This window comes from Desmodus rotundus, chromosome 2 (assembly GCF_022682495.2).
Source record: "Desmodus rotundus isolate HL8 chromosome 2, HLdesRot8A.1, whole genome shotgun sequence".
Taxonomy (NCBI): Eukaryota; Metazoa; Chordata; class Mammalia; order Chiroptera; family Phyllostomidae; genus Desmodus; species Desmodus rotundus.
In genome coordinates this window covers 189,377,841-189,404,586 of record NC_071388.1, presented here as the reverse complement: position 1 = coordinate 189,404,586, position 26,746 = coordinate 189,377,841, and the positions used below count along the sequence as shown (strand labels likewise).

The window sequence follows — 26,746 nt, the reverse complement described above, 5'->3', positions numbered from 1 at the left end:
ATAGCAGTGGGTCAGAACTGTTGCCTTCTTTTCCTCAGCCCTGAAGAATTGTTGGTACAAAATAATCAGAATAGGTGACTTTTTATAACATATTGCATACTTTTATAGTATATTCTGGATGTGCAAATCTTGCCTAATTGCGAGTACACTCTGTGGAGAATAAGATTCAGTAAGTATAAGCAGAACCTGGGATCCTAGCTGTTTAATAAGCATCTGGGTGATTCTTTGGATCTAATCAGTTTGTGGAATTCATCCCAGTGAATTTTCTGTTTGCTTTCCATGAATTTGACAACACAGAATACTTGTCACTTGTTATTTGCCATTTGAGAGTAGTGGAAATAATGAAGATGTTTTCTTCTGAAAAGTGTAAAATGCTGTTCAAGAAGAAATTTCATTTCATACATGCATTTCTGTCGATGTTTCACTATCTCTTTCTCACATATTCTGCTACTTATTGATCCTCTTCATCACTTCTCTGTTGCACAGATGCTAATAATGTTTTAATAGGTACAGAATGTGACCATTCCTATCTTATACTTGATATGCCAATGATTACTACTTAATTCTTCCCGGGTTTTCCCTTGAGTATTTCTCTCTTCTACATCACACAAGTGCCACTACTATGCACTTACGTGTCTGACTGGCTTATGATAAATATCAAGTAAAAGACAGGATTTAGATGATCTGTCTATAAATACATATTCTAGTTGTGGCAATGATGAGTGAGCCCTATTTAAAGGTCACACCTCTAAAAATTATTTTGCTATCAGGGTGTCTTCTTATTTTTTTAATATCACCATTAGAATAGTCACTGGGATATAAACATATATGATGAAATTCTTGTTTCTGTGTATGTGAATAAAAAGTACATGGCATTTTAAACTTTTTTTCTCTTTTTTAAAAGAGAATTTCCATCACCACTTATCCCCTCTATATCCTCTTCTGCCATTTAAAAATATATAAACTCTTAAGATATTAACGTGATTTAAGCTTATTAAGTTGAGTAGTCAGCAAGTTAATTTATTTTTTAATACCTTGTTTTAGAAGGGGTTTAAGGTAACTCAGGTTAGCAATTTTCATAAAATATAACTTGTAAGGAACTCCCATTTAGCTGTTTCAGATCTGGAAAAGTTTTTTCAGAGACAAGAGATCTGCCGCAACAGGAGGTTCCTATATTGGGAAAATTTAAGTTCTGACACACTCTTCTGTCCCACACAGACTGCAGAAGTACAGACTTTCATCGCGCATCAGAATACGCGTGTTCACATTGAACGAGATGTCGCTCATAATTTAGCCTGGATGGTAGCCTTGGTTTTGTACATTTCTGATTCCTGACAGAAAGTTGCTTTTCTTTTCTTTTTTCTAGTTCTAACCTTTATACCCCACAGTACTATATACATATGTGTACATGCCTCAGATAGAGTAGATTATTCACAGAAATGAAATAGAAGAATTTTCAACAGTAACTTATAAATATCTCCCTAAGTCAGGGTTACACTCTCCTTTATGCCACTTTTTTTCAAAACAACATAACAGAATGACATTACTACTGCCTTTTGAAGAAAATATTTAACTATGAAGACAAAAAAACTAAATAAAAAATAAATCAGAGAACATTTCTCCTTGACCCATTTAATCATTATACAAATTCTATGAACACTTACTTCTTTTATCTTTTATAAACCTAAATAAAAAGCAAATGGGAAGGAGAAATTTCAGACAGAAATTGTAAAATTGCAAGATAGGAAAATGTCATGTAATTATTCCATATATTTTGAAGACTTCTAACCTTTTCAAACCACCAAAAGAAAGTGAATTATAACATGCAATATTCTGTAATATGAACAATTAACTAAAATTTAACCTGCTCTTCCACTTTCGGTGCCATCCCGCTGGGGCTGAGCCTTGCTATTTTTCTGGCGGTGGGCACATTTCCTTGTTCTGGACAATCAGAGTGGACTTTGCAGTCGCAGGGAGAAATGAAGCAGTCAGGACAAGCACAGCGTGGTGGTGCTCAAGTGTAGCACTGAGCATATCATTTTCATTTTCAACGCCTTAGAATAAAGAGTTTTTGCATGAAATCCATTTATCAAATTTTGGACTTCAGTCTCGCAGTGCATTGGACCCTGCATTTTCAGAAATGCAGTTACCCTAGAAATGTGACCTCCTAGGAGATCCCGCTCATGTTTGCATTGATTCTGCAATGGTTGCCCGCCTGTGATTAAAACTCTTTTATCATCCATAGTTTTGTATACAAATGGGAAATCTTAAATGTTGGCTTCATTTTAAATGTACTGTAAATATTGTGCTTTTAGGTATTCTCTATTAATATCTCACACACATGCAAGATACATATGAGTATACACACAGTTGCTACAAGACATGCATACACATACAACATATGTGGATATACAAGTCCACATACAACACATACATGCGCACAGCCCTAGATCACATACACATGCATTTATGCATGCACCAACACATGGAATCTCCGTAAAATACTAATCTAAATCTCGGTATAGGCTCGGTAACTTAAAAGAAAAGACAGCCTTGTTTTAAAGTTCAGTGTGTTTTAGAGTTCAACATGGTTTAAAACCTTAATGACAGTAAAAGAATAACTTTACCTCACCTATAGAGTATGGCGGTAGCCTAAGTCTTTTAAGTAAAAAATTTCAAAGCAGCCTTTATGGTTTGAAGAGATTGATATCGAGAGAAACTCCAGGACATGAAAAGTGAAAACATTTTCTGCCTCCTTTATCTGTGTGGTTATGGCCTGGACAAAATGACAGTGCTGGCTGAAGGGGTTGTAGAGCAGGTGTGTAAGAGTGTTTGAAGTTTCTTGAAATATTTAAGCCTAAACTTTTAACAACAAAGTATAAGCAATGAAGAGGTAAGGATTACACCAACACTTCAGAATCTGTTACATTTAGAAATGGTTGTATATACACACTTAAACCCAACATAAGAAAGAAACTAAATTTATAATCAACTTTTCAAAATGAAAATAAATTTCCCTTTCTACATAGAACCATTATCATTGTTAGAAATCAAAACAATAGAAACATATAAAAATTAATGAGGTATAGTTATAATGAAATGTATTTTTGTATATATGGGATGACATATATATTTATATATTGTTCAATCATCTGTGTCTTCTACTTAATATCCCATGAGCATCTTCCTTGTGGGTATATTGAGAGCTCTTCTATTACTTTTTATATATAGCATATGAAATTTATTTATTAAGGACCATATTAATGATAAATTAATTTCTGTTTTTCATGTTATTAGTACTGCAATAATGTGAATCCTAATTCATAAAACATCTTGTACTGTGTAGTCATTTATTAGGCTAAAGAATTAGAAGTTGTCTAAATGAGGTTACATAGTAAGTGTTGGTATATATTGCTATATCACCTCACACAAATGCTAGGCCAGTGTACATTGTCCTGACAATGTTTGGGCAGGGGTATTTCCATCCCCCATTGCAACACAAGATATTATCCGTGGTTTTAAATTTTGGTGAACTGAAATATGGAAAACATGTCTTTTAAATGAATATTTTGGGTTGACATTGAGACTCTTGTTTATATCATTTTCATTTCTTCTAATCATTTTTATTTCCCCTAATCATTTTTATTTCTTCTCCTATAAATTACTTAGCAAGAGTTTTTTCATTTGCAATTTGGGAGTTGGTCTTTTCCTTCTGGATTTGAAAGAGCTCCTCACAAATTAAATGCATTGAATTTTTGTCTCTTAAATGTGTTATGTATAACTTTCCCTCTCATGGTAATTAAAAAAAAAACTTTTATTTTTCGATAAACATTTTCTGTTTTTATCTAGTTAATTTAATGATTCTTCTTTTCCCTGTATGATTATAATATTGCCAGAGTCTTAGTTCTTTTCTTCTAGTACTTTATAAACTGTATTGAAATTTTTAACCCATGTGGAAGTTTTGGTATAGCATAATTTTTTAAATCATTAATTGATTAAGATATTGAGCAAACATAATTTATTTCATAATTCATCTCTCTGAATATAAGTGTTTACAGTCTTTTAGGAGCAAAATAGTGAAAAAATGTCAAACTCCCTCAATCTGTATAATTTCCTTTAATATTCACTACAATGCTGTAAAGTGTAACTATTTTTATTTTGTAAGAAATTAGGGGCCTTCTTGGATTAGGCATAAGAAAAATTTACATTATCTAAGTAGTGAATCATGAATTTGCAAGCAGCATGTCACCCAGTGGTCGACATGCAAGAAACAAGAGACTTATGAATTGGAGCCTAATATCAAGGACTTTAAAAACAATGTCCTGAGAGTTTGCATGATGAAAAGGCCAATGCTTAACTCCCCTATAATGTTTACTTTTCCTTTTCTCTTGTAATTAAAGCATTTTAAGACTGGCTTTATAGGTAACAGAGTTATTTACAAAACTATTCACACAATATGAATTTAGTATACTGGTTCAGGAGGCTAATATTTGGTGATATAGAGTACTGTTTGGTTCACAAAGATTATCATATTTTTCTATAATTTTGATGTTCTTTGAAATTTGATAGTAGAAAAATCTACCTCATTTAACATGAATTTAAAAAAAGAAATTGCACCACAACAGTTAATAACTAATTACTGAACCCTCTGCCACACGTTTCAGTAAACCATAGCACAGTTTGAATTATAAAAGTGCATAGCTTAGAATCTAGTAAAATCAACATTCTTCTAAGTAGTCAGAATATAGAAAATCTTAATTGTACTTCTAAGATTTTATTTTTTATTACCAAAGTATTATATTAATATACTATTCTTTGTAAAAAAAATCAAATAAGATTTTCTTAGTGCATTTGAAACAGCACAGTGTCTAATTATTAGCAATGCTGCAAAACGTTCTCTGTGTTCTTATCAAAAAGGTAATGAGCAGTTACAGTTTCAGAAATGACATCCCTTCAATTTGTAACCTGAAAATTCTACAAGAATAAAGGGCCTCTCAACAACCATAGCCAGGATTACTGCCGCCTTCAGTTTTTATCACAAATGGCAACATTTAATGACGTGCCTGTAGGTCAGTAATTGACAAATTTTAAAGCCAAACCTTTTCAATCTGGGCTCCAATTTCTAGCCATTGTTGTTTCCATAGTATTCTGGTTTGTATTGTGTCCCTCCCCACTCCCCTGAAAAAATATGTTTTCGAAGTCCCAACTCCTGGCACCCACGAATGTGAGGTTATACAGAGATAGGTCCCTTGTAGATGTAATTAAAATGTAGATGAGTTTACACTGCATTAGAATGGGCTTTTAATCCAATATGACTCGTGCCATTATGAGAAGGAAAGAGGAGATGCAGAGACAGACACACACAGAGGAGAACACTGTGTGAGGACACCCACAGAGGAGAGACAGCCAAGTGATGGTCAGGGTCGGTAAGTGGAGTTACACGGGAGGCTCGAAGCCGAGAGCGCCAAGGATTGCCAGCCACCACCAGAAGCCAGGAGAGAGCCTTAGACAGATTCTTACTCTCAGCTCTCAAGAAGGACCCAGCCAGCCAACACCTTGATTTTAAAATCCAGAACTGTAAGAGAAGGAATTTTTGTTATTATAAGCAATCTATTTTGTAGCATTTTGTTACATCAGGCTAGAACACTAACACAGAGAGTAAAAACAGTGAAAACTGATGCAGACAATGAAGACCCAGGATTCTGCATTTTTAATACATTCCAGATCATTCTGAGGCAGTTGTCCATGGAAAATCCTTTTAGAAACTCCCCTGTACTCTATACCATCCCCCATATTCTCCCTACTATTCTGTAGTCGGAAATATATTTTAAAAACACATTTTTTAAAACTTACTTCTTGTAAGGGTTTATTCTCTTAAAAAGATCTATGGTAGGAAAATTCACAGTTGGGTAACTTAAAATCATATATTTAATAACAGTTTGGGAAGACAAAGGTAAATAATGAACTTAAAAAAGCAGTATATAAGTAGTGATCTGTTTTTCCTTTTGCTAATAGAACACACTCAAGACAACAAAGGGGAAGTTCAATGCTCATTTATACATTGTTTGAGTAATTATAGTACAAAAAAATCATACTGTTATTTTTATTTTGGGGGTTGGCCAAAATGTCCACTCGGTAATTTGCTGTACAAGGACCGTATTTGTGCCTAGTTATCTTTAATGTCAGTTGACACAATTTTGTTAGATTGTATTGTCACAGCTGCCATATCAGCATACATTAAAAATACTTATCAAAATTGGTGAAAATATTTTGCAGCCCTTTTAATATTGAAAATGGGAGAAAATACACAACATTTTTGGCACATTATGCTTCATTATTTCAAAAATGGTAAAAATTCAACTGAAACACACAAACAAAAAGATTTGTGCAGTGTATGGAGATGGTGCTGCGAGTGATTGAAAGTGTCAAGAGTGATTTGTGAAGTTTCTTGGTACCATTGACATTCTGGCCAAAAAATTATTTGCTGTGGGGCTGTCTTAGGCATTGGAAGATGTTTAGCAGCACCCCTGACCTCTACCCACTAGAAGCCAATAGCAGGAGAGAGCCAACATATTCAAAATATCCACATCATTATCTTATTGGTGAAACTGAAAAATGTGTCTTTTATTTTATGGAAAAAGCCATACTGACTTTTTGGCCAACCCAATACTTTACAGTTTCAACAACATACTTAGGAACTTATTTAACTATTTTTTTCATTTTTTAAATTTTAATTTTTTATTGTTATTCCATTACAGTTGTGTGCCTTTTCTCCCCATCCCTCCACCCCACCCCAGCCAAACCCTCTCCCTCCCCCACCTCCACCCTCCCCCTTGATTTTGTCCATGTGTCCTTTATAGTAGTTCCTGTAATCCCCTCTCTTCACTCTCCCCTCCCCACTCCCCCCTGTCCATTGTTAGATTGTTCTTAACTTCAGTGTCTCTGGTTATATTTTGTTTCCTTTTTTTTTTTCTATTTATTATGTTCCAGTTAAAGGTGAGATCATATGGTATTTGTCCCTCACCGTCTGGCTTACTTCACTTAGCATAATGCTCTCCAGTTCCATCCATGCTGTTGCAAAGGGTATTAGCTCCTTCTTTCTCTCTGCTGCATAGAATTCCATTGTGTAAATATACCATAGTTTTTGAATCCACTCATTTGCTGATGGGCACTTAGGTTGCTTCCAGTACTCAGCATCACTAGCCATCAGAGAGATGCAAATTAAAACCACAATGAGGTACCATCTCACACCAGTTAGAGTGGCCAACATAAACAAATCCACAAACAAATGTTGGAGAGGATGTGGAGAAAAGGGAACCCTAGTGCACTGTTGGTGGGAATGCAGACTGGTGAGGCCACTGTGGAAAACAGTATGGAATTTCCTCAGAAAACTAAAAATGGAACTGCCCTTTGACCCAGCAATTCCACTGCTAGGATTATACCCTAAGAACCCTGAAACACCAATCCAAAAGAACCTGTGCACCCCGATGTTCACAGCAGCACAATTTACAATAGCCAAGTATTTAACTTTTTTTTTTTTTTAGGTTAATGTGCTTTCTGAGAGGTAGTTTATAGGTGCTCAGTGCTCTAAGAATATTCCAGGACTTTTCAATACATTGTCACTGCTGTCACTCTTGCCTGTCACGTATCCATCTAGCAGAATCGCCTCCCCAGAGTGGGAGTGAGGAGATGTAGGTCAAAGGGTACCCACTTTCCGTTACAGGATGAATAGGTTCCGGGTTCTACGGTGCAAGGTGGTGACCATAGAAAACAATACTGCATTGCACACCTGAATGTCGCTATGAGAACAGAGGCTCACTGTCCTCAACATAACAGTAACAAAATGGGTGATTATTTGAGGTAAAACATGTATTAACTAAATTTATTGTGGTAACTATTTTACAATATATGCATATATCACATCACATTGTACACCTTAAACTTACACAATATTATAAGTAATTTTATCTCAATAAAGCTGGAAAAAATAAATGTTGGCCATAATTGCACATGCTTTAAGGTTGTTACACATGCAGCACAGTAACAAGATCCATTATTTAAACTTGCCTGTGTTTTAATGAAAGTAAGTTCAATATTGTCTATAAAGGTCAAAATACCAAACAGTATTATCTCTCTGGTATTTTTGTTATTTTTATGGAATTTACTGGGGTGACATTGGTTAATAAAATTATATAGGTTTCAGCCCTGGCCAAGTGGCTTATTTGGCTGAGTGCTGTCCCGTACAACTGAAGGTTGTGGGTTCAAATCCCAATGAGGGCACATATCTGGGTTGCGAGGACTATCCCTGATCAGGGCACCTTTCGGAGGTGACCAATCAATATTTCTCTCTTACATTGATCTTTCTTTCTTTCTCTCTCCCTTCCTCTTCCTCTGAAATCAAACATATCCTTGGGTGAGGATTAAAAAAATTATATAGGATTTGGGTATGCAATTCTGTATCATCTGTACACCGTATTGTGTGTTCACTACCCCAAGTCAAGTCTCCTTTCATCAGTAAATTTTTAGCACACCAGGACAGTTCAGATGAGATAAAGCAAAAGCTATTTCACAGATCCCAAAGGAAACCCAGAGAAGTTAAAGGTTGCCTAATAACTACATTGGTAACGTCCCTTTAGAGAGGTTTACAATGGCCTTGTGTACTATAAGCTATTGAATAGGCTTCCTACTCCTTCCCATGAAGGGAAGAGGTCTGAGGGCTGTTGAATTCTTGGTGTTGATTAAAAACTTCTTTTCTCTTATGATTTTCAAAGAGGTAGCATCCTTGGCCTTTTGTTCTGTGCTATGTGGAGATACTTTCCTTGGTTTCACTTTGGAGAAAATGATCAACCAGCCTTCAATATCATCATCTAGTGGTTTGGAATGAATGAAAAGAAAGTAATCATTATGGTTTTCTGTTTATTATTGCTTTTCTCTAATAGATACTGTTTCCCTCATCCAAAATTGCTCTGTAATTGAGCATCAGAATATGGACTAAGGGGGGCAGTAGGCAGCATAAATGAAGGTAAAGCTAAAACCCTCCTCTCCAACTAATGTCAAAGGATACATCAGAAAATCAAAGCAGAGAGATTTCACCTCTCTGCATACAAGGGGGGCCCCCAAAAGAGGAACTATCTTCTAGGGGCAGTCCCCTTCTGGTATGGGCTTCCCCTGCTGGGTGAGCATTCTAGGGACCCATCTGTAGCAGTGTGCCAGCTGGCATTGTTGTGAGAGGTTTTGTTCACCTTCAGTGAATTTTTTTTGAAGACTGTTTCAATGCATTTTGCGCAGTTCATGATGGGTGATTTACGAGCACACCTGCTCACACCGCACTGCATGTTCAGCAGTTTTTGACCAAAACCAGCATGATCCCTGCGCCCCACCCTCCCTATTCACCAAGTCTTGCCGCCAGCGACTTTTTTTGTTTCCCCTGATGAAAGCAGTCCACAAAGGGAAGTGTTTTGCCCATGGGGAAGAGGTGAAACAAAAAACAGCAGAAGCACCAAAAGACATCAAAATTGAGTTCAAAAACTGTTTTGAGCAGTTGAAAAGACATCTTAATAGGTGCATTTCTTCAAAAGAAGAGTCTTTGAAGGTGACGGAAGTTTAATCATGTAAGAATAAATACACAGTTTTTTAATAAATAAATTCCAGGTTTCCTTCCCCCCTCATACTGTAGACTTCTATCACCCTTGGATTAGGGATGGAGAAGAGACAAGAGTGAGAGGTTTTCAAACTAAAAAAGTTAATATGAGTTGGTGAAATAAATAGATCAACGTACTTTCAGGTTTTTAGAGTATGCCTGAAGTAGTAAAGTATATTTTGAAAATAGACCAAAGTAACTTAAAGATGTATACTAGATTTCTGCTTCTGGGAAGATGAAGTAGATATACTTTTCTCTGGTCCTTTTGCAAAATACAACTAAAACCCCCGAACATTACATATAGAGAATAGAATAAAATTTTGGAAGGTGGAGACAAAAAAGAAGACAGATTTAGCACCTTAGAATCCCAGAAACACACAGATGCTAGTTAGGTTTTATTTTTGTCTCATGGATCCCAGATGTGAAGATGTAGACTTGGCAACTCAGAGACACCAACAGGTACAGATGAAAGAAGCCCCCAACAAAAGCCTGTTCCCTCTTCAAAAGGGCCTTGAAAGGTGCAAACTAGCAAGACAAAAGCCTGTTAGACAATAGCTGTTCTACCGGAGCCAAACACCACAGAAAAAACAAAACAAAACAAAAAAAAAACTGTGGCCCCAGCTTCACCCATGCAAGCAAATAGGTGAGAAGTACAGGCTTCCCAGCTTCCCTCCTTTGCCAGGTGGTAATGTGATGCCCACCTCCCCACCAGGTGGTGTCAGGCGGAGTAGGGAGCTGAGACTTTCATCCCTATCGGGTAATAAAGAGAGGAGGCAGGACTGTGCTTAAACCCCTCCTCTGACACTTGGGGCTTTGGGCAGCTCAGCCTCTCTGAGCCTCTGCCTATCTGTAACACGAATGAACATTCCTACTTTGCGTAATGGGTTTGAAGATCAGGACCCAGATATGAACAAAGAGCACCCTATGCCACAGAAAAATGAAAAGTATGAACTATTTTATCTCTCAAGGGAGAACATAGCATTCGGCAATATGTAAAATTGATTATAAAGCATAACCAAGTGGGGTTTATTACATAGATACAAGTCTAATTCAGTATTTTAAAATCAGATTCTGTTTCTCTGGAGATCCCTGACTAATACCATCCACACTAACTCGCTCAAAATGGGTCATTCACCTAAATGTAACACCCACACTCCTAAAACTTCTAAAAGAAAACATCAGAGAGAAACTATGTCACTTTGGGTTAGGCAAAGATTTCTTAGATATGATACCCAAAGCACGATTCATAAAAAAATACATTGATAAATTGTACTTAACCAAAATTAAAATTTCTTATTAAAGGCAGTGTTCAAAATAGGAAAAGACAAAACTAAGACTGGGAGGAAGTATTTACAGAATACAGAAAGAACTCTCAATACTCCATACTAAGGAAACACTCAATCCAATATAAAATTGACATAAGATCTGGTGACACTTCACCAAATAAAGTATATGGATATCAAATAATCCCATTAAAAATTAAGTTAAAGGAGTTCGTCATCAAAAATTATCAATATCTTTAATCATTTGGGAAATGCAAATCAGAACACCTAGTCAGAGTACAACAGATACTAGTAAACTTGTACAATATTTTATTTCTATTTCTTCCTCCCCTTCTTGTTTTTCCATATATTTGCTTTTTTATTCATTTCCTCTTTTAATATCATTTTTGTTTTATAACAAGTATCATTTGTTCTCTTCCTTCATGAAGCTGTTGTGTGGAATTGAAGCCAAAAGTTTGGTGTAATTGTGGAACAAAGGGTGGGCTACAGAAAGGTGTGGTTTGTCCCCTCCTTAGTGGGAAGGTTAATTTCCATTGCATGTCCTCTGTAGAGTTTAGACATAGACAATTGACATTTGTTCCATTTTATTAAAAGCACACTGTTGCTGCACAAACACAGTGGCCGAGTGCTGAAATATGAAGAAGCTGCAGACACTGTGAGTCACGGAGACCAGACAGGCAACCAAAGTTGGCTGCTGTAGTGTCTTTAAATCAAACTCCTACAGAGATGGCTTTACTTAGGAAGGTGTATATTAAAATTGTAAGTTTTGACATAAGCTTCTGTTTATTTCCTCTTGATTCTGGTGTGTTTTTCAGCTGCTGAAGGAATGGTGTGCAACCACCTGTGTTCGAGCGATGGCTGTTGGGGACCTGGGCCGGACCAGTGCCTGTCCTGCCGTCGCTTCAGCAGGGCCAGGAGCTGCATAGAGTCCTGTAATCTCTATGACGGGTAAGGCACCCTACAAGTCACCTGTCCCTCCTGACCTTTGAGGTGCTGTTGGGTACAGATTTAAAAATGACAAGAAAATCGTGAAATTTCAGTATGGCTGTTCTGGCCAAGATTTTTCAGGAGAGCTTTTGTTGCATAAAGGAGACAGCTTACAGAAAACGAATTAAAGAGAAAATAATGTTATTTGAAATAACAAGTCCAAATATATAATGAGTATATTTACATTTTAAAAACATATAACAAACTAGATAATTCTTAACAAAATATTGAAATTTCTGTTAAGCAAAATTGAAAAATATATCTCTATTCTTATAAAAAAGATTGTTATAAGTGATATTTCCTCTTATATGTCCCACTAATCTTTTTTCTCATACTTTCTATCAATATTCACCTACAATTATATATAACTTTTATTTTTTTAAGTTTCGGTTGCATGTCCATTTGATTTGGTGTTAGGAATGGAACACATTTCTATGTCTCTGACAACCGCTTAGCCCTATAGAAAAACTACCCTCATAGTTTCTAGTCGAATAGGTTTTTATAAATGTTCTGCCACTTTCTAAAGATAACCTAAGCAATATTTTAAGTCAAGTGTCTTAAATTTCTTCTAACACTACAATAAAACCCAGTATACACCTTGCTGCCTGCCATTTTATATACTCATAAAATCACTTCATCATCACATGCCATTTCACGCATCGCAGTTGTCCTTCGTTAGTGTGTAATACATTTTTTAGCACTGTCCCTGAGTCAGAGTGTTTAATATAGCTCACAGAAAGTACTTTCAACAGCTTTGTAAAAGTGTAGTTTTGAATTTCTTTATTTAATTTCTTCTTCTGCCTCATGAATTGTCCCATTTCAACAACTGTTTTCATAATCCCAGGTAACATTGTCCTTTTGTATTTTACAACAGAAAGATAGAAATATCTGAGTCATAAGGATATTGATATGTCTCTCCTTTGAAGGATGACCACAATTAATCCTGTCCAAGGAATTTTGAAGAAAAAGATTAAATTTTTTTAAAAGAACAAAATCTTTAAGTAATAATTTGATAGTTTTTCAGGAAAATTTCAGTTTATAATTTTTTAAGGTACAATCAGCTCAAAAATTTGATAATGAATAACAAATGATGTGCTGTTTGTCTCACTGAAATGTGTTCTTCCTTGTTTATTATTATGAAAGTATGATATTCTCTGTACATAAAATACCTGCAGTCAAATATGCTTATTTGTGTGTGTGGCAATCCATGAAACTAAAATGAAACTAACAGACTTTAATCCCATTAAGTGAAGGTTACACTAAAAGTGTATTCAATGTATATGTGCAATTCCAATCAGTGAGACCTTTTGGAACTGCACTACCCAAAGTCAAAACCCTGCAGAAGAACCAAGCCAACACTATAACCCAAGGCATCATATTCATCTTTTTCTTTCCAGATGCCATTGCTTTTCTTTAATATTTTAGTTTTAAACTTACTAGAAATATAAAATTGATAAATATGTGAATGTATACACCATCCTGTCTCAATTGGCAAAACAGTGAAAACTAAGCAAAGGAAAAGTACCGTTTCCTAAATAAACAACAATAATTACCAGACTGCTTCTGACGATTTAACATTTTCCATGTCATTTAATCAAATGTATTAAGGAAATATAATGCTTTTCATGTATATTGCAGTAGTAATGGGGCCCTAGAAAATCATCCTCAGAGTTAATTTGAAAGATAATAGACAATGATATCTTGTAAGGATCTGATGTATACCTTGCCTGCCCAAACGTGGTAGATCACCCCTCCCCCGTCCTGTGGTATCAGACAATTTCTTCTAATGTTGCCTGTTGGTTACGACAGCCGTTGAGGAGAACTGAATTCACAGCCTAAGTTCATCACTTCCTAGTTGAAATGTCCAGCCCTAGACAAATAACCTAATTATTGTTCACTCGGTTTTCTTATATGAAAATAAGAATAGTGATGGTGTCAACTTCATATAATAGTTGTGATTATGAAATGAGAAAATAGATAACAAACTTTCTTAGAATTCTTACCATTAAAACTGTTATTATTTCTGTGTCTGTTATCTGGACTGACTAAATGGTTAGGTAGGACAGTCACCTGAAAAACTACTAAAAATAAACACAAATATAGTATGACATTTACCAAAATCTTGTTCATATACATATAAAAGAGGTTGATTATCATAAAAGAAGCAATTCTAAATAGAGAGCTTTTTAAAAGGTTAGAAGAAAATGAGTCAACTTCTGGCTATTAATACTCAAATTCAAATAATTTGAGTCCCTGTATTTTGCCAACTCTTAACTACAATGCACAAGCAATCAAAATGAAAGAGAAAGCTAATTGCAATGGGATCTTTAAAATTTTCTTATCTGGCACTGTGATTAAACACTTCTGAAACTTTTAGAACAAAACAAAAAATCAAAACAAGTGCCAGTCCAAGCTCTTTATAAGCATTTTCACAATTAATAATCATAAACTTTCCTTGAAATGTTATTTTTCCCTTTTACAAAGGATACTTAAAAAACTGAAGCTTAGAGAAGTTAAGGGGTTTAAGTCCTAGAAATGTTAGTGTGGATGCTGGGATTTAAATAGGGGAGGACTTGACTTCAAAGTAAGATAGAAAACACACAGCACACTGAAAAACGTATAGCAGCAAACACAAGTAATAAAAAACTCTACGCAAAGCTCATGCTCAGTAGACTGTGATTTGTTAGGTCAGATCTAAGTGAAATGGGATCATTGGCAAAGTCATAGTAGAATCACTGGAGGAACTAGAAGGAAAAGGGCCATGATGGAGACAGTAATAAAAATGAGAAGTTAGAGAAACTGCAAGGAGAACCTGTTGTGAGAGCAGACAGGAAGAGAGCCAGAAGCCCTACAAATGGAAATTAGTCTAGAGAAGAAAAGGCAGCTAGCTTGTCTCTATGAGTTTTTCAGTCACGTATTCACTTTACCTCAACTCCATGTGTGGGAAAGGAGATTTAGGAGAAAAGAAAGATAAACATGACCTATATTTTAGTGTCATAAAAATTATGACCTTTTTTTAGTACCATAACCCTTTAGTCACCCCAGAAAACTGTAGGCAGAGGAAGTAATTCGCTGATGACACAGGTATTGCTGTAACTGTTATGTAATTTCATTAAACAGATAACATTTCTGATTCTCTTTATAATTTAGCTATTCCCCCAGCCCCAATACTAGGTCATTTCCCCCTTTATAATTCAATGATTTCCTAGTTGAGCACATTATATTACTCATGTTGATGAAACATGCTTTCATCAAAAATGTTCTTTAAAAAAACATTTTTTAAAGAAAATCAGTTTTAATACAACTGAGGTTTTAATCTTAAGAAAATACATAAAAATATTTAATCTATAACAAGCTAACACCTCACTTAAAATGTAAAATCCATGTAAATATTTCATTCATACATAACTTAACTATTGATGTGTCCTATTCATTTGAGAAACCAAAATTAATTATTTCATCTTGGAGTAGATATAGTCTTAACCTCAACAACAGAAAATAGAGCCCAACTTTTGGACTTCTGTCATTTATTAAGGCTTTACAGGGACAAAATGAGATATTTTACTATAAAAAAGTAAATATTTCACTCAATAGAAAAACAAATTTAAATTTATCACCTAATTAATTTAAAATTATCCTATTTGCAGTGCTATTAGTTTGGAATGGTACATCATCATAAAAAGGCACAAAGCAATACAGTAGCTATAACTATTTAGACATTTTGTTAATGACTCATAACTGACATTCTAAATTATCTTGACCCAGTACTTCATTCACTCGTACATTAGTAGGAATGTGGTGATTTAAACATATTGTACATGACTAATACTCAATTGTCAAAATGAAAATTTTAGAGCAGACATAGCTCACAAACAGCCCTAATGTATAAGGTCGTGCAAAGGGATGACCCTCATCCCAGATTTTCTAATTAGAAAGTTTGAGAATGTTACTATTAAACTATTTTTTTTATTTTACATCATATAGACTTACTTTAAACAGAATTTAAACTGAGAAAGATGTTGTGATATTAGATCAATAGTCTAAGAAAATAAAACCTGCCATAAAAAGATATTTTCTGTAATTCTCTAAGGCATATATTTTAAAAGAAGAAAAGAAATCAAAGCAGTTTTTGAAGTTTCACCAAAAACAAATTAAAAAGTCTTGGGATTTGAAGGACAAGGATGGGGAACATTCACGTAACTTGGCAACAAGAAAAAGACAATGGTTCTTTCAGAGTTTAAAAAGCAGAGCTTCCACTAAGAGTAAAATTTTATAGAGACCAGCCGAGACAGCCTTACTTAAGAAGTTAAAACTAATTCTGCTATGTCATCAGAAGAGTTACACTTTTTTTTTTTTTGAGATATCTGTAATATCTCTCACAAGAGAGAGGTTTCCTGAATGAGTCTATCGTTGAACCCAATGGAGGGCAAGGAGAGCCATCTGGCTGCGGTTTATCTTTTCTCCTAATGGAGAACTTATTCCTTAATGTACGGAGAAATGATTCCGATGCTCTTGGCACAGAGAGAAACAAACTCTAGAATTCACTCTGCCAATAAGACTCTTAGCAGATGTTACTTCATTTGTTAAGTTGACAGCTTGTCTGCCCACACCGCCTCATGCAGCTGATGTTTTCACAGCGAATTCCGGGAGTTTGCGAACGGCTCCCTCTGCGTGGAGTGTGACCCCCAGTGTGAGAAGATGGAAGACGGCATCCTCACATGCCATGGACCGGTAAGCTTGAGGATGTCTGTGGCTGTGTTGGCTTACTCCATTTCGTGTATGAATGTTTGTGTCATTGCTTTCTTGTTTAACCACACATTCAATAGATATTTGTAGCATGCTGTGAGGAATCACATTTCGTGTTCCACCCTTAAGAAGCGTAAGGGTAGTCATGGAGATAAAATATTCAAGAATTCAATTTCTGAAATGTTTATGTCCCAGATCATGTATCCAGAAAGAACATACGGAGTTGACCCTGAAGATTACACAGTGTTGAAAAGAAAAGAGAGGTGCACAAGTAATTAAATTGAAGCCAAATAATTGATAAATTATTAGTATGTATAAATTGTGATAGGAACACAGTTAAGGGAGGAACTAATCTGTCTTTGGGACTGAAAGTGGGGCATGGAGAAAGGCCATAGAGAAGTGATGTGTGAGCTATGCTTTGAATTAAAGTCTGGAATGCAGAAACACGCAAAGTATGCAAATGTGAAAGTTCTTGTTTTGAGGTAAATGGTAATACATTCTGTGTTTAATTATTTAACTACGATGACACTGTGAAGGACAGTTGAAAGAAGGAGGAAGGCAAATACAAACTGAAGTCTAAAGCAGTGTGATAAATACCACGACAAAGAGAAAATCTGAAGTATGAGCACCTAAGGAGAGGGTATGGGGTCAGGGAAGTCTTCATGGATAAGTTTATACTTACACAGTTCCAAGTTAGCCTTACAGAGGAAATGATAATTACTTTCCAGACCTCCCTGTGGGCCCCACCATTCAGGCTTTCTCTTGATGAAAAGGTCTGTATAAGTTTGTCATTCCAAAGTGTCACACTCATCCTTCTTTAGACAAATTTCCATTTTATTTGTGTATTGAGTCATCTCTCAGTAGATGACTTGAGGACTGACATTTGGGTATAGTTAAGAGCTCAACATGTTTCCATAAAAATTTGTTTTAAAATTAAATCATATTAATGTTTCTGCCAGAGTGCTCATTCTGCACTTAATTAGCTTAGGAAAAAACATATCTTTGAGCCCTCCAAACTCCCATTCGGCCCCAATGAGCCGTACTGGAACTCCATCTGAAGAAGGATGTGGAGAACTTGGGCAGCTCAGAGGACCACCACAGGATGATTAAGCTTGGAAAAGCAGACCTCTGAGGAAAAGGAGTGGTGTGATTGGCCTCAAGAACCAAAGGCTTAAAGACAGTTTAATATGTAATGATCTCCAAATAAGTATGCAGGGGGCCTATGCAGCCATTTTCTTTCTCCAGTAAGAATAGTAAGGGAAAATTCAATGTTCTGCGACATGAGAAGCTTAGAGTCTGGAAAGAATGTCATGAAACAATACAGGGATATAAGTTTCATAATGGTTTCAAAGCAAATGGAGCTGTTGATGTGACTTCTTTAAAAACTAATGTATTTAGGTACCTTCTTGACCATAAGTCACAGAATAATAAAATCTCTGCTAGACAGACCAAGACTTTGAAAATGTATAATTAGATAGAGTAATCAAGAATTTGTCCATGATTCTTTTGTTATTATAAAGAATTAAGACAGTTTACAGAATACACATACAAAACTCCTCTAAGTTGGTGTCTTTTCCATTTTCAAAATTATTTGCTAACTAAAAAAGAGTGAAAAATAGGTATTTTTATTAATTTTGAACTTTTTTTACCTTTATTTTAAATTTATTGGGGTGAGATTGGTTAATGAAATTATGTAGGTTTCAGGAGTACAATTCTATAAAACATTACCTGTATACTGTATTCTGTGTTCACCACCCCAGATCAAGTTTCCTTCCATCACCCTTTTTACCCATAATGCTCCCCTCTAACTTCCCTGACCCCTATTTCCCCCTGGTAATCACCATACAGCTATTGTCCGTGTCTTTGAGGGTGTTTTTTTTTTTTTTTCTTACATTGTTCCAAGGAAATCATTTTGATTCTCTAGTGACAGCATTGTTGGACCATATATTTAAAATCACTAACCAGGCATAAACTATGCATGAATATGTTTAGAACAATGATTTTCACACTGGTGTGTCACAGCACATGGGTGTGCTGCAAGAATGTTTAAAACATGAAATACCTGAGTATTTAGTCAGAAGCACTGACCTTCCTTCCCTTAGATTGTCAAATAGAAACATGACAACAGCCATCACAATAGCCATCCACTATGAATGGATCAAAATTATACCTATTTTTGGTCAGATCTGAAAAAATATAGTATGTTTTGATGGGCTGCAAAATTTTACTAATTAGTTTATGTGTGTCATGGGATGAAAAAGGTTGAAGATCGCTGGTTTAGAAAGTAGAGAAGGTAATACCCAGGCCTAAAGTTGTGAGGCGATATGCCTGGAGATTAGAGGAGGCAAAAGTAGGGAAAGTTTAGTAATGCTGAATCAGCATCTGTGAAAGATCAGAGAACAGAATCAAGGAAACCTCCTTGATTACTCCTTCAGTAAGCCTTGAAACGCTCAGCAGGTAAGAACGCATGTCTTTTAGGTTATGCTGTCTGAAAAGCTGGCAGGGCTGAGCTCAAACAATAGCCTTAATTTGCTCACTAGGGGGTTGCTTGATTTCAGCCATTACGATTTATATCAGGTTTTTGCCTATTTCTGAGCCCACATGTTGATTACACAGCTAGAGAGGAAGAGGTTTTGTGAGTCATGCAACAGGCATATACCACTTCAGATATCCAAGAGGTTCTGGAAAATTCTCTGTGAGACCAACACTGAGATGAGATAGAGGAAAAAGTCATAAAGCTAGTTGGAATTCCCTCATGATTAATTCTATTTAAGTCACATTTTTCTGATCTGTCAATGTTTTCTTATAATAACAATTTATATATATATATATTTATTTATTTATTTGTAAACTTATGTATATAAATATATATACCAAACACTTATATATGGTGAATACTATCACATTCTTCATTTAAACCATAGAGAAATTGAACCTGCAATGATTATAAAGTTACACCAAAAAAGTCAACAAGCCAGTGTGATGTGGAACTGACCCTCAATTATAAAGATTCTGACTCTAAATTTTACCCTCTTTTCATCCCCTCTTTTCCCAGCCAAAAATGTCTGTAGTCTAATAAGGATAAAATGCTTTCTGGATATGACACCTATATATAAAATAGGATGGTATCATTCTATTTAAGTATGACAGAAGTCAGGATACTCTTGAGAGGGATAGATTTGAAATGCAGGAAGCCTTTGCTTTTGTATCCTTGTCCGTCTGCACTTGGTCTTCTTTATTTTATTATTATGATTATTTTTAACCATTTTATTCTTCCTGCCTCTCTTTCACTACTCCTGTACTCTTTACTCTTTAGAAGGATAGAAAGAAAAGTAGGGAAGTCAGACCAACTTGTAGGCAACCAAGGTAGAAGCCAGAGAGATAGAAGGAGAAGAGAAGAGATATAGGGGAACAGAACTGATATTTAAAATATATTTTCATGAAAACTAAAGTTGTTGTCCTCATTTTATAGTAGCTTACAGAAAAATATTTCAATTTTTTTATGTAAAATGCACTATAAGTCTGGAAAAGCTTCTAAGGCATCCGACTTCCATGTGATGGCCCAGCATTCCAAGATGCTATGAATTTATGGCACCTCCACCTCTACATGGAGTCCCTGATCCATGGCAGCAGGGAAAGAGGAGGTTGGAGGGTTTAGCAATAGCAGTCTCATAAATCCCTTCTATTTACATTGTCCAAAGCAAGATATACCTCACCCCTGGTGAGAGGAGAATATCAAGATCCCATATGGCTGGAAGTGAAAGAGAATTGGATACCTGTGAAAAGTAGCTTTGTCTCTTATTGTCACTACTAGAGAAAAACACCAATTGTCACTGAGAATAAAAAATGTAGTGTTTCCATCAGGGTGTAGTGTTTATTATAGTTGTCTGTCTAGATTATTGATTCCAAGTGTAGCTTAAAATCAGAGATAAAGAAGAATATTGCTTTTGCCTCTGTTTTATTATTATTATTATTATTAATTATTATTATTATTGCATTTATCAGTTCATTGACTAAACCTAGGTTCTTAAAACCTTTGGGAATATAATGATAGAGGAATAAGCATTACACACATATATTTCTTTAAATCTCTTTATTATTGAAAGGAGATGGAGAAACAGTACATTTCATTTCTTTTGAGATTTCACAGGACATTTTTTTAGTTATGCCAGCTTAGGGTACTAGGTTTTGTATCAAAATAAGAAATACTTAAACAAAGAAAAATAAAAAAGGATTATAGTGTACTTAAAGTTTAAATGTGAATTAAATTCTAATTTCATAATTTTTATATCTTTTGTTTTACCTGGACATTATTTTATATTACAATAATCTTATTTTATTTTTAAGTATATTTCATTGATTATGCTACTACAGTTGTCTCGTTTTTTCTCCCCTTTATCCTCCTCCACCTTGTATCCCCCTCCCCTCCAGCATTCTCCCCCCTCAGTTCATGTCCATGCATTGTACATATAAGTTCTTTGGCTTCTCCATTTCCTATACTATTCTTAACCTCCACTTGGCTATTTTGTACCTACCAATTACACTTCTTACTTGCTGTACCTTTTCCTCCATTCTCCCCCTTTGCTCTGCCCACCAATAACCCTCCACGTGAGCCCCATTTCTGAGATAGAAAAATAATTTATAATTTCTAATTGTGACTATAGCTGCCTAATTTACTCGTCGTAAGCTTTATTCTTGTGTTCTGCCAGAAAAAATCAGCATGCCCCTTGTCTTGTACAGAGTCATGCCACTGAGCATGCTTGCACAGTAAATGCTTTTTTATAATAGAAGGCATTACATGCCTAAGTACCCATGAGCAGGTGTTAAAATTGGAAGCATGTGAAGTATTCTTTTCTGGTAGGAAATAAGAAGTTGCCAATAGCAATCTCTTCAGTTTGAATAGGGATTAGGTGTCATAGGATAATTTGTTTTTGTCAAAGCTCTAAGTCTCACATCAAAATAGTGAAATAGACAGGTGCCTGATTAAGCCTCAACAGTCTCAGGATTTCCAGAAACATCTTTAAGATTACTTTTACTTTTTTTACACTACTATTCTTTACAAGCAGCCTCTGTCTTTAAATTTTAAAAGTATTATATTTCTCAATTTCCAGATGCCTTATGTCACCAGATTGCAAAGTCTACCTGCTTTGTGGTTCACATTCATAGAGAGATGCGGTGCACTCCCGTGAATGGGCCGATGCCCACGCTCCCTGCCTAACACCTAGCTCTGTACGAAGTTTGCTTGCTCTCGGCTCCCAAAACCACATTGTTCATGATTATAACCTAACAACATGAATTATCTCCTGCTAAACTTATTACACCTCAGCCCTCTAAACTGTAGTCAGTACGACCTGTCAGAACTGTTGAATCATGTGGATGGAGACAGATATCAGGGAGAGTGGATCAGGGGAAAAAATCCAAGGAAGTGGTCAAAAAGGAAACCTAAGATAATTTGATGTTCAAAAAGAACTAAAAGTAAATCTCAAACAAGGAATATCATTATTCCAAAGAGCTGAATGAGTAAAAACACTGGCATCTTTTAAGAAAATATCACTTTTAATCAAACTGTTCTCAAAACGATTGGAGGATATCCTACTCATTTCTTGCATTTCACCATCCCCAGAACCAAATGCAAATGTTTTTTTGTAAAATTTTTGGATGCTTAATATAGTTTTAAATTTTTACTTTTGCTATGACATTTAGATATTTAATATATTTAATGTATATTGTTTTTAGCATCCTACACATTTGAAAATTACTGTATATTATAAATATAAATATTTAAAATGAGTTTTTATTTAAATTTATCATACTCATATTTATATTACCTTCCTTCTTGAATACATTTCTCCATTAATTTTTGTATATATTTACTTTATTATTATGGAGTTTTTTATATTTGACCATCAGGCTGTGTCTTTTTATGACTCTCAGTATTGTTCTCTGATTTAATAAAATCTCTAAATATTGTCATGATATTGTCTCTAGCATTATCATAAGTCTATTGAGATTGAGAATAACTTAGAAATTAACTTTTATTTGCCTAAACTGCCTAATTCCTGATAATTCAACCACATTAAATGTTAATATTTATTGTTTGAATAGTCATTGGACAACCAGAATTATTATCTTACTTTTATATGAAATTCGGTGTTATGTAATTGTTATTATTTTCTTTTCCACATTGACTATTTAGGAAGAAATCTCCCATATTTCCAGTGATCATGATAAAATGCCCCTGGGGAAAAAGTGTTGTTATCAAATATGGTTGCTTTTTGGTATAACCGGGAGTAAAGGCAATACTGATATTCTTCTGGAAAAGTCCTTGGAAAATTTGGTGATCAAAAGGCTACAAGAGCTATATCACCTTTTGTGTTGCTGGAAACATTCTCCAGTTCCCTACAAGAGTACTGTCCATCCAGTAGAATCTCCATAACTAAGCCCCATGCCTGCAGTTTCAAGAGGGAGCAGCACCCATTTTTCTTTGTCTCTTGTTTTTCACACTCAGGGACCTGACAACTGTACAAAGTGCTCCCACTTTAAGGACGGCCCGAACTGTGTGGAAAAATGTCCAGATGGCTTACAGGGGGCAAACAGTTTCATATTCAAGTATGCCGACCAGGATCGGGAGTGCCACCCGTGCCATCCCAACTGCACGCAAGGGTAAGCACCCCTGCCGAGAAGGACTCGGGCTGGAATGTGGTGGTGTTGCTAATCCGAAGGGACACTCACGAGCCTTCTTCCCCGACACAGCCTTCAATGTGTACAGTGTTCTCACACAAAATTCTGTTCATCTTTATATTCACTATGTTGATTTTAAGCAAGATCCTTCCTAAGAAAAGGGCTTCAGGAATCAAATGTACATCCTTTTAAATATGTTTCTGTGGAACATTTAACTAGAACTATTTTATTGACAAAATCATGAAGTTGGTGTCTGGTATACTTTATATAGAGTGTAAAAATTCTTTCAGGTTTACTGGAGATGGAAGTCATTAGAAAAGAAAGATAGTAATTATACTTTTCAGATGGTGCTAAGAAAATCTTCAACACAGGTTTTCTGTTTCTGCTTCTTTGTTGCTAGAACCAGTTTAAGGCATTGTGTAATACCTCTTTGATAAATACTGCCTTGGATTACTCCTTCAACAAAATATAAGCAAAAGTAATGGTAGCAGAAAAATCAGGGAACCTGGTAATATGTATTTTAATCAAATTATGAGCGCTTTTTGTGAAAGTAATTTTGTTGTAGGTTAACTTGTAACAGAATTTTTTTGTTTGATGTAGGGCAGTTCAATGATTGGGCAGCACATTTTTCTGTTTTTCAAGACTACATCTTGTAAAATGAATAAAAATTAGATTTATCTTTGATACCAATAACAGTTGAAAACAAAGACATAATACAGAAAGAAGGAAAGCACTGAACTATAAAGGAACTAATGTTGATTATCTAGCAACTCCCAACAACTATTTTTCCAACAAATCTGTATGTTAGTAAGGTCTTTTCTTTTTCTTTCCTGCAGAAGGTGAATAATTTTAGAAGCCAGAGCAGTTTCCCATGCTCTACCCCCCTTGTGTCCATAAACCCACTTGGCCACTGTGAGTGTCCACACGCACGTGGAAACATGTGCACTTGTTGAGCATGGTCTTGCTTACTTTATATCTGGCAGGACAGCATGAGATTCCATACAGAGATTTCCTGCCCGATTAAGGGCCAGCTGCTAGGGAATATTGAAGAAGTGAAGCAAGTAACATTCTCTTCTGCCAAGAGGACATCGATTTGCAGAGGCTGCTACAATTTCCTGCAGATCAAGAAATCAGCTGAAGTCACTCTGTGAAGTGGCAGACCCTCGAAGGGAGAGTCATCGTGGGCCATTCAAATTCAAATTCAGCTTGGAAGAGCTAATGCCAACTCAATGGTTGAGACATAAACCTATAGGTTGAGGATCCTGAAATATTCACGCAGACACTGCGCTTCCAGGAAACTAGCAGGAATAAACTGCTCCCCTTGTGAGTTGTTGGCGCGCTCGGGTTAAGAGTATTTCATGAAGGAACAACTGGCACCGCTGGAGCAGAAGCGTCAGCAACCAAAAGAGAAAACTCTGCTGGCTAAAATAATCATCCACGAGAGGGTTTTATTGTTTTGCAGCTAAAATTAAACCAGTAAATTATTTAATATAATGTTGATGTCAACAGCTGTTGCCATTCAAAATGAGGCCTTTTGCTGTTTTTGCAAATCTAATTACAATGAGGCCATTAGGGAAATGAAAGTGAGATCACAGGGAGCCAGAGTCTGCATGTGTGGCTGGTGTGTCTTCCCCTCAGCCCTGTTAAATCATGATTATAAAATAAAAGAAAGCATACATTGTGGAAGTAGGAGGAGGGACAATGAAGAGATCAATTTACCACAGCCCCAAATGCTGGATAGCCAAAAGGGAGTAGGCAGGTGTAATAGGGAACGAATCTGACCAGATCAGGTGGGGACTCCCAGTAAATGGAAAGATGGTTTCAAATGCACTCCTACAGAATGATGGTTAGACAGAATTTGAATATGGTACTCCCTGGCATCTTCCCAGGTACACGGATTCTGTAATGACTAACTCAGTCCTGCAGGATTTTTGTTTTTGTTCTTATTTCATTTACTGCCATCGTTTTTCTAATAGCTTCCATATCATCCAGGTTCACTCACTTCTCACAAGTTCCGTGGCCCCAGCCACACACTGGAATTTAGAAATTTCAAATTTTCCTATGCACCCCTCTCTACCGTACAGCCGTGCAGCACTGTGCTTCAGCAGCCTTCACTGGAGCAACGGAGCAGCCTTCGCAGGCTGACGGATCACTGGGGCAGCGAGATGACAGGACGAGTGACTATTTTTATTCCCAAGCACGTGTAATTACTGACCTATTAGTTAGTAAGTGTGAGCTCACCGGGCCAGCTCCACTTTGGAAAACAGCTTTTCCAATATTATGTCAGCTAGATAATTCAAGAACCAAGTTAATGGAAATCACATGTTTTAAAGAAAAAAAGTTCATATCTGAATACTGTTTAATGATTTTCTGAAAGTAAAATTATCTGTTTAATACCTTAAGAGCACTTTTGCTACTCTAAAAGTGCATTATGTATATTGGCTCTAATAAGTTCTTTAGATACCTTTAAAGCAGATTATCCATTTAGCACCTATCGGGCACTTTTTCACTAATATGCCTACAGGGAAAAAAATAGTGTTGTCTCTTTTTTCTTTACTAAACAACTTTTATTTTAGCAGCCTTTTCTCATGTAAAAACCTACTGTGCATCAGAGAGGGTAACAGCCAAGTTCAGAAATGGGCGGGGCACAGCTCTGAGCCACTGGGAGGCATCGGTCCAGTGAACTTCTGTTCTTACAGTTTATAGCCTTCCATTAGAGACGCTTGCCCACGTTTGGAGAGGGTGGGCAAGATTTTAAAATTTAGCAATGAACTTTGTAGCAATGAACTATTCTTTAAAATAGAAATCTTTAAAGAGGACTTCTAAACTGAATTTACCATGTAATTATGTGACCGTTAAGGAAAGGTAGTTTCCTCACTACCACCAGTTGAGTCTGTGATAAATGTCAATTTAATTTGGGGTTTTAGACGTGGACTAGGAGATGTGTTTTCCAAGAGGCATCTTTTTAAAACTTTATTAAATATTCTTGTTAATATTAGAATCATGATTTTATATTATGAAATTTCCTGTCTTAACCTATTTTATCATTTTTTAATTATTTTATCAGTGAAATAATTTCCAATGATGGAGAGAAGGACTGCTTATGGAATTAGTGTCTATACTCCTTCAATTGAAACTTTTAAATATTCCTCTATTTTCATTTCAAAATTTGGAGATTTTGTCAAAGTATCTTAACTACATTAGTTATATGGGTACATCGAGATGCTTATAAATTGATAAGTACTGGCAAACATGAAACAGCTCAATATTTGAAATTCTAGATATTTTTATGCTGTTACATTGACATATTATAGTTTCTCTTTCTGCTCTTTCTACAAATTTTCTAGTTTGGAACACTGATTTTATTGAAAGTTATATTATTCCATATCTTTATTCAATCTCTTATTTT

The 26,746-nt window shown here is 35.7% G+C and overlaps 1 protein-coding gene across 3 annotated transcripts in view; it reads left to right on the top strand.

Annotated features, from left to right (window-relative positions):
• The window catches only part of ERBB4 (erb-b2 receptor tyrosine kinase 4), a 959,089-nt gene that overhangs the window by 690,933 nt on the left and 241,410 nt on the right, over positions 1 to 26,746 (top strand). For all 3 annotated transcript variants that reach the window (XM_024563791.3, XM_024563792.3, XM_024563789.4), the window contains exons 13-15: positions 11,739 to 11,871; positions 16,548 to 16,641; positions 23,165 to 23,319. In XM_024563791.3, coding sequence (XP_024419559.2) covers positions 11,739 to 11,871; positions 16,548 to 16,641; positions 23,165 to 23,319 — 382 coding nt within the window. The remainder of the gene's footprint in view (positions 1 to 11,738; positions 11,872 to 16,547; positions 16,642 to 23,164; positions 23,320 to 26,746) is intronic.